Source organism: Gadus macrocephalus, chromosome 6, assembly GCF_031168955.1.
Source record: "Gadus macrocephalus chromosome 6, ASM3116895v1".
NCBI lineage: Eukaryota > Metazoa > Chordata > Actinopteri > Gadiformes > Gadidae > Gadus > Gadus macrocephalus.
Genome location: NC_082387.1, coordinates 20,917,983 through 20,932,365, shown reverse-complemented (window position 1 = coordinate 20,932,365; position 14,383 = coordinate 20,917,983). Strand labels below are relative to the sequence as shown.

General features: G+C 45.8%; 1 protein-coding gene across 8 annotated transcripts in view; it reads right to left on the bottom strand.

Moving 5' to 3' along the window:
• gapvd1 (GTPase activating protein and VPS9 domains 1) overlaps positions 1–14,383 on the bottom strand; it is a 34,702-nt gene extending 20,319 nt beyond the window's left edge. For 3 of the 8 annotated variants that reach the window (XM_060054945.1, XM_060054951.1, XM_060054947.1), the window contains exons 1-10: positions 14,235–14,383; positions 9,382–9,600; positions 7,571–7,844; positions 6,043–6,615; positions 5,862–5,945; positions 5,650–5,787; positions 4,975–5,167; positions 3,036–3,059; positions 1,188–1,345; positions 593–722 (exon numbers count right to left, since the gene is read on the bottom strand). In XM_060054945.1, the coding sequence (XP_059910928.1) occupies positions 593–722; positions 1,188–1,345; positions 3,036–3,059; positions 4,975–5,167; positions 5,650–5,787; positions 5,862–5,945; positions 6,043–6,615; positions 7,571–7,844; positions 9,382–9,566 (1,759 nt within the window). In that variant the 5' untranslated portion in view covers positions 9,567–9,600; positions 14,235–14,383. The remainder of the gene's footprint in view (positions 1–592; positions 723–1,187; positions 1,346–3,035; positions 3,060–4,974; positions 5,168–5,649; positions 5,788–5,861; positions 5,946–6,042; positions 6,616–7,570; positions 7,845–9,381; positions 9,601–14,234) is intronic. The other 5 variants (XM_060054949.1, XM_060054952.1, XM_060054953.1 and 2 more) reach the window with 3 other exon arrangements.

Here is a 14,383-nt window from a genome sequence, read left to right as displayed (position 1 = left end):
TGTGATTCATAATAACGTCTGGAGGTGCACACAGCTTTTGGCCGTGATAATATGCATTATATGATATGGATTAGGCTACATGATAGTATTTAGATATAGAGCTCCAGGACTGTAACACAAGTGTTGTAGGCCTACACTTCTTTATTTGGATAGCCGTTCTGCTGTTTGGTGTTATGGCGCATAACACTTCAGACTCTCGTCTCTGGTATTTCCACGAGACTCGTAGTGGGGGTTATCTCAGCCATGTTTGAGAAGGATTTGGGGGAAAGGTACTTTGGCTTTAACTCCCTGAAGTAAATGAACCAAGACATGGAGAAGAAAGGAATTGTTGCCATGGGACCTTTAAAGTAAAGTCAAAATAGTACTTTGTGTAGCATCTTATCCTAGCTATCTTTGTTGTATACAGGGAATGGGTTAATCTGCATTTTTAGTGTTTGGCACTTGGTTCTATGAACATCCTAACTGTACCGGCAGCGATATATTGTTTCTCTTTCCTCTGACAAATGCCAAGTGCCTTTGGAAAAAAACATCTGCTCAGCGCCCTGAATGTAGATGCAATGGCCTCCCCGATAGGAGCGGGAGATCGGCCCACCTTCGGAGGTGCCCTCCAGGTTGTCGCTGCAGAGGGAGAAGCGCAGCGTCTTATCCGGCTTGCCGTGCTGCTTGGTGTCGTCGGCCTGGGCGTCGCCCTGGGGCCCGTCTGTCATCTGCAGGTTCAGCACCTGGAGAGAGAGAGAGGGGGGGAGAGAGAGAGAGAGTGAGAGAGCAGGAGAGAGGGGGGCAGGAGAGAGGGAAGGAGTGAGGCGAGAAGAGAGAGAACAAAAGAGGACAGAAAATAAACGAGAGAAGGAAAGTGAAAAGAGAGAAGAAAAAAAAAAGCAGATCGAAAAAAGGAGCAGAAAGAAAGCAAGCGCAACAGAGAAGCAGAGCGAGAAAGAGAGAACAGGGATCAACCTTCCAATAAAAATATGAGTATGTACAGTTTAATGCAAGAAGGTCACAGTTATAGTCCAGTTAGTTCTTTATTCGATTGTCATCAAAGCAACCGCAAGGCCCCATAAAATCAAAGCTCTATAAACGTACGGCCTCATTCTACCCTTGACTGAATAAAAGCAGTCTTTATGGTACTTTGACACGTTAAACTCGTCCTGCTAGGAGCTAGAGTGCTTTGATTCATATCCCATTACCTCATTCTCTGACATCATCCCGGGGACTGTCTGGGGCCCCGTGCTCAGTGAGATCACCAACACCTCCTCTGGCATCACTTCCTGTACCGACTCCTGGGAGCTGGCCTCTGTCTCCCCCTCCTGGGCGATGTTGGTACGACTGCGGCTCCGGGCCGTGGCTGGGGACAGGCACCGGGGAGAAAGGTTTACTTTGAGGGTACTGGAGCTCAGAGCGGTCAACGGAGATGGTTTGACGCAGACACTTAAGACAACAGCTGGAATGTGAACAGCAGAATCACCTGGACAGGACTTAGGCCTGAACGTTTACATGGTAATGTCAAAGAACACCGTGGAGGCAAGATGGACATCTCTGAATGAAAGTTAGAATCCAAAGCACCAAGACTGATCTCTGATAACACACGAACACACAAGCATTCCCGGACATGGCCGTTTCATCTATAAATATATACACGGCTATCAACTCAATAACACTGAACCCAAAGCCCATTGTTTGCAATTAAAACAGGACCATATGACTTTCCCTGACATGGCCCAGATCTCTGTTAATATAAACAGATCTGGCAGCACAGGGATCAGCTGTCACAACAAAGAATGACACCCTTTTTACTGGCTATACTGGTTCATGATCATGAATCCCTGCAGACTTTCTCTACGGCATTAGAATCAACATAACCTTTTGGACAGAGCCTCATTAGAGGAGGGAAGACCCTAACAATGTCATCTCTACTGAATTATACGAATGAATTAACATGCTACGTAAAACACAAATATAAAATACAACTCTGATCTTATCAAACAACCACCGCCGGACTATTCAATGCTGGAAATTACACATAAAAGGCCAAAAATGCATCTTGCTTTACGATGCAGGGTGGACACAAATCAATTCCTAACAGCCAAACGACTGTAATTATTGTCACAGCGAGTGACCTGCTGCAAGCCATCTGAAGGGGTCAGGAGTGCAAGCGGAGCACAGCGAAGGACGATGCACCACACAAGACGTCTATGCCATTAGAGTGACAGCTCAGAGGCAGTTCAGGCCAATTATTTGTGACGCAGCTGTGCCTGATGCTCTGTGTGCTTTATAAATACGGGCCCGTTTGGATGCGTCTGCGCCACTCGGTCTCAAACAGCTTTTATAGCAACAGAGTATCCTTCAAGGGCAGGTTTAATATAGACTTCTATCGCACAAACCACTCACTACGTCCCAGAATTAGCAAAACAGCGTGTCACCCTCCCCATCTCTCCAAAGTTAGAAATACATGGCTTGGCTAAAAGAGGAGCTAACTTCTATGAACACGGTATGACCTGATTTGCAATGAAGAGAGTCTGTTGGGATCGTCTTGTACCAACCACTAAGTTATGAACAACCAAACAAACATACCATTCACAATTTATTACCACTCCGTCTGTGCTTTTTGATTTGATTTGACCGTTTTAGAAAAGGCATTTTGACATCATCGAAAGAACGCAACTAGGTCTGGTTGGCAGAGACCGGCAACAACATACGGTTTGACCTGTTTTCGCAACAGTGACAAAATGTCATAGACTACTTTGTTGAAGATCATACAAGACATATCACCATTACCATTAATTCAAGTGAAAAGACTTTGGGTTCCCTTTTAAGTAAAGATTTTGAAAAAAATACTGGTTTTGGACTGCAGCTTTAAGTTCACATTACCACAAGCCTCTCAAGAAAACACAGTCAGCTTGTGGCTTTCAAGTGCTTTCGTAAGCTAATCACGCCATCTAAGCAGCACTCACAGAACCACTACCGCATCCTATTCGTCAACTACACTGGGCACGAGAGCTAAATGAAAGATGAACCTACACATTCTCTCCTTGTACCTGGGAATGAATAGCCACATCCCGCTGGGTGAGGAGGAAGCAGAACGGAAAATAGAGACAGAAAAAAGCAATAAGCCCCCTGCAAAAAACAAAATACCAAAACTCAAGTGACATTTAACCTCTAATGGGAAGTTGCTGCGGCGGGAGGAGCATCGCGGCTACAGCAAGCGTGGCGCGGTGACGGGGCTGCCAAGCTACATGTGGCGATGTGGGGTCACTGCAGCACAGGGCATGGGTTTAGGGTGGGGTTAGGGTGGAGTTAGCCATGGGGTTAGTGTTATTGTTGATAAACACACAGACAACAGTTTCGACCTCCCCAGCCCTAGGTGCTGCGGGGGGAGGCTACGCACCAAAAGGGCTGACTAATGGAATGTGGGCAGCGAGTGCGGCGGCGCTGGGGTCCCAGGAAATGATAGCGGCGGCAAAGTGTTGTCCTGGTCATTGGCAGCACAGGCAGAAAAGAAGGGCGGGTTGAAGGTTAAAGAGAGGGAGCACACGATGACCCACATGCAACGCTGCACTGCAGCCACACAAGTCATGCTCCAGGTAAGAACACCTCTCGGTTCTCTTTGAATGGAGAGGTGTTGCTCCGCTAATCGAGGAGGGGGACGGAGGGGGACAGGGGGACGGCGGTTGCTTACGGTATCATTAGTCTAGCTGATGTTAATGAAGGCTATGCATCTTTCCATCTATTCCAATTAAAATTAGTTCATTTATATTTGGCAATTTAATTGGTTGTCATTTCTGTAATTGAGCTCTGGTCCGGGCCGTGCTAATTGTCTGCATAACAAGCTGAGCGGGAGCTCATTAACTTCCTATGAAACAAGTGGCGTTCGCTCGCCATCAGTGGCCGCTTGTTTACCAAATCTCTCATTAGAGGAAATGCATTGCCTCTAGGTACCACTTCTGGTTTGTAATGCTACTGCTGGGGGAAAAAAAAATCTTAAAATATGGTATGAGTAGCCCTTTCAACACCAATGCCAGGAATCTGTTGCACCAATGATTCAGAGGGGCAGATTGAGGCCAGGACGCATCAGGTCTGGTGAATAGTACTGCTGCCATCAGGAGAAAGTGTAAAGATACAGCTTCAGAGTACCGAGAGAAATGTTCAACGACTGTCCAACTGCCAACGGCTCAAACCTGAGCTCAAACATGTAGCTCTGTGTTAGGTAAACACAGAAGGGCAGTTTGTGTTTTATGCTGTCGAGCACTACATTTTGTGTAAGACATGCTTGGTATTATACACCGTATTTTGCCTTTTTCTGACAATGTAATAGTTGGGAGGTCATGCAAGTTTGTTCTGGTATATTATTTGACTTAGTGAGGGTCGCAGTGCTGTTATTCTGAAGTTGAGTTCCAGCTTCGTTGGGCTGCTCTCACATGACTATGGCTCTGGAGCAGAAAGCAAGCAGGGACATCGTGTTTGCTGCGGTGAAAGGCATGTGCAAGTTAACGACGTGATTTGAGTGATGCGTGTGTTATGAGGAGAACTCCAAGACTATTCCCTCTTTTGTAGCATGCAGCAAACGAGGTATGGCAATTTATTTTTGTTAATCCGCATGCTGTTCATGCTAATGTTTTATGCCAACATGGTTTCTATATTTTCTTGTCAATGCTGTGTTTAGTTTTCACTGTGAATTTGGAGAGACGCCTTCAATAAACCAGTAGAAAGAAAAACACTTGAGCTACGAGGGAGTTATAATATTATTCGATAGATTATAAAGAGATTTCCTGCGATTAGATACAATTACAAGAATCACAATCGCATGGTTTCAGTATCAGTTTTGATGGAACATAAACATTTACTCTACATCCTCCCCTCCTGCGACCAAACCTAGAATTTCATTTTCAACCGCACTGGAACTCAGAGATGGGAACTGCGCTCCGAGTCACGGGCTGCCCAGTTCCCCCTTCGCAGGACAGCGCCACACCACCGTACCTATGGGGAGGCGGTTCTTCTTGTTGGCGGGGGTGGTGGCCGGGGACAGCTGGGGCGTGTTGGAGGGTGTGATCTCCAGGCTGTTGCTCTTCACGGTGCGGGACAGGGGCACGGTGGCCACCAGCGTCTCCAGGAGGGCGTGATCCTCCTCCCTCAGCTGGTCGCCCGCCGTCACGCTGCGCACAAAGTCCACCTGCGAGGCCGGGGACAGAACCCACCGTGAGTTCAACCCGTCGGGCAGGAGGTACTGGGGCTGCCTGGAAACCGGAAGGGTGCAAGTTCGAGCCCCGCACTGAGTGCCGAGGTGATCCTGAGAAAGACACCTAACCCTAACTGCTGGCTGTCGCCTTGCGTGGTTGACACTGGGTAGGTAATGGTATGTGAATGTGTGCACGAATGGGTGAATGTTAGGCAATGTGTAATGAAGAATGTTTCGACATGGCCGCATGACGCGTCCTAATCAAATAAAATGATTTGATCATCCTGAGAAAACCTGACGGTTGGGTTTGGAGCTTGTCAGCACTAGCATCTAAATCGTCACCGTTCCAAAATACACTACGGTTTACAGTAAACCTGCCATTGCACAGCTACTCATACCAATGTTTAGTACGAACAATCATTGGCACTTAGTGGTCCTTGGCTCATCACTAGTGAGCGGTGGGATCCGCAGCTCACCATGGTCAGCAGCTGACCGTGAGTCATGTAGAACACCGTCCTGCTCAGGCCCTCCAATAGGTTCATCGAGGACATGGGCGGGGTCTCCGCTGCTCTCCCACCAATCACCACATCCAGGAAGGCACCTACGCAACTCTGCTGAGACAAACATAGAAGGGTTTTATAATAACACACACACACGCACACGCAAGTGTCGGCAGTGAAGCTCTTACCTTGTCAAATTTGGACAAGCTGCTCTTTCTCCTGGGGTCTCCATCATCGTCGGCCATCGCCAGTTGTTGCAAAAGTTGTCCTACCTGTAGAACGATAAAGATCACATAAACAACAGGGTTCTACGTACATTGTTCCATCGTACTGCAACGCCACAAGGACCCTCCAAGCCACGACCCTCACCTGCATGAGGTTGAAGCGGGCCACTTCGTTGATGGGCGCGTCCGAGATGATGCCGTACTGCTCGGGGTTGACAATGGCCGGGCAGATGAAGCAGGTGAGCAGCAGGTCCGTGCACATGGTGCGCACCTCGCCCACCTCCACCCGCTCCACGCACGACAGCGTCTTGTACATCTGCGACACGATCCAGCGCAGGCTGTGCGGGAAGCAGTAGGTGTTCTGCTTCAGATACCCGATGAACTTGTTGACCAGCGCCACCAGCTTGGCCTCGTTGGCGTCCACCGCCGCCTGCACCCGCTGCCGGTAGCCCTCCGAGCCCTTCTCCCCGAAGCGCTCCTGCTGGGCGGGCGTGAGGCGCTCCGTCACCTTGGCCGGGTCCGTCTCCAGGTGGTCCTCGTCCTCCACCAGCAGCTGCATGATGGGCTCGTGGAGCGTGGCGGTGAGGAAGAGCTTGGCGGAGAACAGGCCCTCGGAGAAGAGCTTGAAGAGCACGCTGAAGGCACAGTTGCCGCGCCGCAGCAGCCGCCGCGGGTTGTCGCTCTCCTTCAGCTCGAACTCCACCAGGTAGCGCAGCACCTTGGGGGACGCGGAGAGGAAGAGAGACACCGTCACGCACCGCCCGACTGAGTGTGGGGAGACGGCATATACTGAGTGGTGCTTTTGATTAGAGATGTTCCTAATATAAAATATCGGGTATCAAGAGAGTAGGCGTGTCTAAGTGCCGATCAATACCCTCACATGACTAGCAGCTTTACTACAACCTATGGTCTCCAACCTATGTGCGTTCGAGCTACGAAGTCGGAAAAACATGGATGCTCACGCTTAACTACAAGTATCGATTATAAATGTAAATGTAAAAAATATTCTGTTGACCATGAGTGAACCAACCAACATTAACATTGCTGCCATTAAAATAGAATAACAACAAGTGCAATTAGTAGCTACAATGCTAGATGCTTTATCGGTATATACTCGGCAAGTTCAGGAATCGGTAACGGGAAGGAAAAAACTCTATCGGAACATCTCTACTTCTGTTTCTATACTTTTTTTTTTAATGCCACGACAAAGAGCAAAGCTGAGGTTTAATTATTTAACTTATCAATTGTGGGGGTCCCTAAGCTGGCTGGTTTATAAAAGATGCGTTCATACCAAAAGCTTCTTGCGCGAATGGCAAACTTTTCTTGCACGAAATCCGCCTAACCTCGTGCTTCGGGCTACATCAAATGAGTCTTTCGCGCCGCCGGCACGGCTGGCCAAAATGTGCATCCATTGGCTTTTTTGCATTGACTTTTGTTTGTAATCACACCGCTCCTTCACTTTTGTGTGCAGCAAGGCTTTGGGAAGTTTATTTTCATGGATCGACAGATATCATTTAATAATGTTTGACATACATCATTTCAAAAGCAACTTGGTACGATAAAAATTTTACCCAGAAAAAAAACATGTTCACCACAATAGGTGATTCAATATACTTAGTCTTAATTGGATTGTTTTTTAATTGCTGGCACCAGACACGGTTAGGCGCTCTGACCTGCAGCAGGTAGCTCTCGTCCTCCTGCATGATGCAGTTGCCATAGAGGGAGGTGAAGACGGTGTGGACGACCCCCTGGCTGTGATCCTGGTTCTGCCTCTCTCCGAGTCCGGCCACCAGGCAGGACGCCACCAGCCGGGGGTTCTCCCTCAGCCTGGCCAGGAACTCTCCGTAGATGCTCTCCTGGAAGCCCAGCGTCTTGTAGCCGTCCACAAACTGCGTGTCCTCCAGCACCTTGGCGTGCTGACAGCATTCGGAGGGTGAGGCCTCGGCGCTGTGGAAGCAAGGCCTTTGATCAGCGGCGCTGCAGGCTCTGTGGAGCGCTTGGCAGGGGATGTTTCTAATGCTAGCCAAGGCTGGTAAACGGTGGTTAAAAAGGCCACAGTGGTGCAGGAGGATGTTACGGGATCCAAGGGCTACCCTGGACTCTGCAGTTTGTTGTGCAACTAGAACCAGCTGAGTAACAACAACAGCCATGAGCCAGTATGAGTAGAGGCCACCAAGATGCCGAAACCAATACCATTGCTCATATAGCAATAAAAGGACTCAGTTATACTTTCGAAGCGTCTTAAATCCTCCGATCAGGCTAGGACGCATTTGATGTCCAGACTGCACTATCACAAATCGGATGTTCATCACGTTGTGATCCGATAAGCTAGCCAACATCACAATTAAGTCAGGCTTGTATATTGATGAATGGATAGGTGTGGACAACAATCTAGTCCCAATGGGGGCGGACTGCTGGCAAAGTCCTTAAAACCACACCCCATGCAAATAGAGAGCCCGCCAGGATTCTCCCAGTATGCTTGGTATGCTTAGTCAGCCTACTACCAATACTTTGCACAGGGATGTCCCTCCAACAGCCATTTGTTCCCACCAGTGCTGGCTGTGTTCTCTGACCCATACCCCTCTCTCCACAGGAACCCAAATTGCACTCAGTGATGTAATGCGTACAGCGAGTGCTTGCCTCCTCAATAAGGGCTACTCTTCCACCTGGCGCTATGTCAGGCCATTTATCTTACCAGGAAAGTCTGGCCACAGAGTTCAAATTCAAGTGTGACGTGTGGCCGTCAGACCTGTGCTGGTTCAATCTCAATCAAACCAGCACTTACCCTTTTAGGTCATTCTGGTGTCCCAGTTTAACTTGCTACCAAACAGGTTTGTTCTATGGCAAATTGTGAAAGCCTGAAACTCTATCTTTTGACACCTCCTATGTTTCAAGACAAACAAAAGCCACGGTCTCCTGTAAGACTGAATTATGGAACGACACAACAATGTATGAAACGAACGATACTTAACGTTACTGTACGGTAATGTAAAATCTGAGTCAAGAATTGACAGCATTGATCAGAGATAAAAATAACGCATCAGAGTGGTGTTTGCATAAAAGGGAAGTTGAAAATAAAAAGTTTGTGTTCAACCACTCTTTGTTCTCGGTAGATACACCGATACCTATTCTTCTGGCCTGTACCAGTATCAGTTCCGTAGATGACGCCAAAATGAGAGCCAGGCTAACTAAGCAAGGAATGGCATTGATGTAACGTGTGTGTGTGTCTGTTATGACAGGAAAACTAATTTGCATGCGCCCTTGGTCTCTTCATCTATCCACCCAAAAAATATTTGTAATTAATTATGAACTAGTTAATCTTTATTTAATCAATTCAAATAGTATCCCACCATGATCAATTCTTTACCATTTAAACAAAGACTCCATTGAATCAACTTTAGTCCTCATAAGTTGATGACCCTCTTAAATTTATCTTCAGCCCCGTGGATCCCCCTCTGTTAGTGAGGGAGGAAGTGAAGCCCACCTGGTGAGGATGAGGCGGTCCAGGTTGATCCTCTGCTGCTTGGCGATCCATGCAGCGCGGTACAGCCGCTCTGCCGTTTTCAGCACGTCCCCGTTCAGCCGCTGGATCAGCTGCTTCTCAGAGGCCACGTACAGCCGCTCCTGCTTAAGGTGGTGGGCCAGCGTGTGGATGTCTGGCTTCACCATCTTCCCAGGCTCAGGTGGGCACAGAGGCTAGGAGCTGGAGCCAGGGAGGGACGGAGGAGGTTGGTTAGATGAGTCATGTGGAAGGCTAGGGGGAACAGCAGTACTGGGAGCGGCAATGGTAACCAACAACTTCAAGCAAAACAAAGTTTCCCTATTATTATTTATAAGAGGAAAATTATCTCTTGTAGCAAGAAGCAAAAGCACTACGAGGTTCAGAAATAAGATAGCAGTTTAAATTAAAAAATAAATAAAAAATCTTGGTGTCAATAGTAGAAGAAAAGTTTTTCTTTAATAGTCTATAGGGATGTTACGGTAAACCCCGATAAAAATGTGGTCAATAACAATTACCGTTTTCATTTCAATATTATATTCAATATATTCAAAATTATCTCGGTGGATAACCGCGCCCCTGGTGTCGAAACCGTGTGCTTAAATACTTCCCAGGGCTTCATCCAAGTCTCCTGAAGTTGCCGCGCAGGCACACTGTGTAGCCCACATAATGTTTTTAATTTTCTTGAAGTTGGAATCATGGCGGAAGGAGATGACAGCATTCAAGACATCCATCAGGGATGTGCATTTCTGGCAAAAATACTATTCAATATTCGCTGAGAAGTATTTGAATAATATTCGAAAATCGGTCAATCAAGAACCCCCCACACTTTGTATGAAAAGTGTGGATTTGTATGAAATCAATGTTTATTTCAACAACTGCGCCATCAACATTCAACATCAAAATTATTTCAACGTGGGCTTGGGCAGATAGGCCTACAGGCACCGAAAACAGATCGCTATTTATTTTACTGAACACAGCCGGCATGACGGTGAACTAGACATGTCTATAGCATTATGGAAACTATGGCCAAAAAATTTACTTCACACGGTGTGTCTTTTTACAATTTATTTGTTACCAGCATTCGTAGTGTTGATCAGCAGAGAAATAGTCTGCCAAAGACGTTGACGTCGTTTAGCAACCGAGGACGCTGGGGTTGTTACCGGACTACTTGCGGATTGATATGACAGAAGAAAAAAAATCCACTTTCTTTGACAGCGGTCATTATATGCCAAGTTGTGAAGGCCCATGCAAGTGAACGGAGCGTTCAACAGCATTGAGAAGAGCCGTGTAATAAATAACGATGGTCTCATTATATTCATTATTCGATTTTCTACGTGACTCCGACTATTCGACGATCGTTGCCCATCCCTCTGAGGACTAAGTCTGAAGTATGGGCATATTTTGGGTATTATAAGAATGCAGAGGGACAGTTGATTGAAGACAGTTATCCTGTCTGCAGAACGTGCAAGAAAAAAGTTTCTGCTAAAGGCAGCAATACGTTCAATCTCATGACTCATCTCCGTTTACTTGTACAGTGTTCATGCTTACAGTTTTACATTTTAATAAAAGAAAATAAGTATATCATGAGACAATTAGTGTTTCTTTAATTTGGTTACATATTGTTCTTTATGTCTTGAATGTTTGGATTAAACCTGCATTACTGTAAATGTTCCTGACAAATAAGCTGTTAACATGCTTAACCCTTGCTCCTTTGATGTAAAAAGTTGCACTTTTGATAATATGATATATAGATAAATATACACTTTTTTTTACTATTTCAGTTTGCGTAGGCCTATCAATGCTTTCTGAACATATTGAACACACTTAAAAAAAAATGCGATAATACCGAAAACTGGGATAATTTTGGTCACAATAACCGTGAGGTTAAATTTTCATAACGTTACATCCCTAATAGACTATAGGTGGCTCACGGGGTAGAACGTCACACATAGGCTCAGTCCTGAATGCAGCGACCCGAGTACGCCGTGGTCATATGCTGCATGTCCTCCCCTTTATCGCCCATACCTTCCTCTATATCTCACTGTATAATAGAGCATAAAAATGCTAAAATAAATCTTTAAATAGACTATAGTACTATTTAAGTTTAAGAATTCACGGGGGCAAACAGGAAAATGTCTAGTTCACTGTTCAAGATTCCTGGCAGATCCAGCTCACACTTACAACATACAGAAAACTGTACACTCAGCATGCTTTAGTGGCCACTCTGACATGTCAACAATGCCAAAGGCTCCGTTCCTAAAGCATCTTTTCAACCAAGCTAAGGGTGTCTTTGAACACGCTAGAATATGCAAATCACGTTCTTTCTTTAACAAAACAGACACAGCAATGACATAAAACCAGATTGAACGCATGAAATTTCAATGATTCCCCAGAGAATGAGAAACAAAACAGGACTCTTTGTGGTTGGCTGCTATGCAAGACCAGCAAACTAGACCGAGGAGTTGGGCAGACAAGTGCTCTGCAAGCACAGCATCACAGTTGATATGCATGAGAAATGGAATAGGTCTTTACAGATTTGATACATGTGTGTTTAATGGATTGTGTATCAAGCTTACATTAAAGATGAGTGTTTGTATAACAGTCGTGTATAGATGCTCAACCGTCTACAATCAGCGGCTGTTCCATATCCAATCAATAAATTGACGGACAGACATATAAAGGACGTTTTGGTGTCCAAAACCTTTCAGGTGCCTCCTAAAAAAGGCAATCTTGTTGTGTTGTCAGACAGAGAGTCTATCCCAGGAGGACTATTAGAGGAACTCTAAAGCAGAAGAGAAAATAAGCTAGACCAAACCTTGGCATGGAAAAGTCGTGGTGATAGCCTGTCTCTAACACAGGTCAGAATACAGAAATTAGATAATACAAAACAAATCACAGCCCAGATTAGACCGCGAGGACAAATCGGGCCAATGTATATGCTGAAGAGAAAACATTCACAATTTGAATGTGACGTATAGAAACTATTTCATTATTTAGTTCCGTTTTACTTTTATCCTAACTACCTTTTCAGTGCAGGTCAGAGGGTTGGGCAAGTATGCTTGCTTACTGGTACATTTAGGATAGTGGGGCTAAGTACCTCCTGGTTGCGAGTCAAACACCCAAGTCACTCCGTTAAACTACTCCCTATCATCATGAAACAGCATCTGCCAGCATACTGCACACAACATAATAAAATATGGATGTTAATGGACTCTGCCATAAGAAGGGAATATAAAGGGTCTTTCAAGGATAGAGAAATTCCCACCTAGCATTATTTAAAGCTAATGCTGCACTGAATGCAGTGATTCTACTATGTTATCAGCAGGTTGAAATAAACAGCTGTCTCAAATGATTGTGGGAGTTTAACTATACATCAACGCTTGTCGTAGGACTGTATGATTGAATCCATGAACTTGGCTATTTACTAAAACCAATGCAAACACTAAATATTGAATTCCCCCTACGGAATTGTTGTCTTAGTAATGGAAGGATTTTTTTGACGATGTTTACATTTTCTTTGTCAATCTAGACAAGTCAATACAAAACAGAGCTTAGAATAGCTTAATATCGCTGCCAATATTCGTAGAAGCCTGGAGTTTATTATGCAACCAGTATGTGGGCGGACTGCCTCACTGGGATGGCCACGGCCAGCACGTTGTTTTAAAGTAGTGAGGCTTGCGATATGTTTTGGGGGGCCTTAGACTGGTCTTGGTTAACACAACTGGTAGTCTCGCAAAGCCAGACCAAACTACAGCAAGTAGAATGCACAACTGGTAACATGGGGCTAAATCGTAATCCCCTCTGATGTTATCTTGTGGAAGACATTGTTTTCAGCTGTTTATCTGACCAGAGTCATAAATTTAACACATTGTGAAACACAAATCACCTATGAATAAAAACACAACAAATGATGCTTCTCAGTTTCTGAATTCATCCTCACACACAGCAGGATGATCAGCTAAAGGGAGGGCACTAAGATGGACCACAAAACGCAACAAAGTCTATTTAAAGAATAAAAGAAAGAGTAGTTAGTAAAATTACTTAGTCATTCAGGGTCTCTAGAAGATTCAGAGCCTAAAACAAAGTCCAGGATTATAAAATAAAGAAATAGGACCCACAGCCAACACTAGGTGTTTGTACCATGTTGGAGACCAGGGCTGAACAACACAATCAGAGGTCCACCATGTTGTCACTGACAACAGCTTAATACCGACTCCACGATGAGAGTGTAAACAGACCTACTTGTAGAACTGCTCAGTAATCTTGTAGAAACAAAGATTTCAACAACTTACTGAGGAAACGACAAGTTACTGCTCGTATCCTGACATTAAATTAATCCAATGTCAACAACACGAAGACACCAAAACAATCTGCGTATTTTCTCTAATTTTCTGCTCTGAGTACCTTTTTCCAAATGTCTTAATTCAAGATGCCATTTCGAGTTTAGTCCCTTAAAGGAGAGGAAGGTGAACACAACGTCAGCTGAGCTCGTCTTTAGCTTCGAGCTAACGCGGAGCTTGCAGCCATTCTGGAGGATATCAGATCAAACCGCACAAGAGACCCAACGCCCTGCAACTGGATGTGGATCTGGGACTCGGAAAGACCCGGGAACACGGTGAGGACTGAGGTGGAGGGACTCGATCCGTGTAGTGGCTCACCTGAAACAAACCATGCTAACCTGAAAACCACCAGGCTAACCTGAACCAAGCCGAGGCTCGCTAACAGACGCTAGCCAAAACAAGACGCGATAGCTCCACTAGCTTAGCTCCGTGAGCCCGCGGTTCATTAACAAAATCATCCTCCCTGAATGTTAACCCGCGGATTCAGCCCCATACCTGGTTCGTTAAGGTGTGGTAGGACCCCGCGATGTATCCACTGAGCGCTGTTTACTCGGTCCCGGAGGAGTTATCAGGCCAACCGACTGGAACTCTGGCTGTCATCCGCTGTCATCATCACGAGGAGACCTGCGCAACGCGCATGCGCA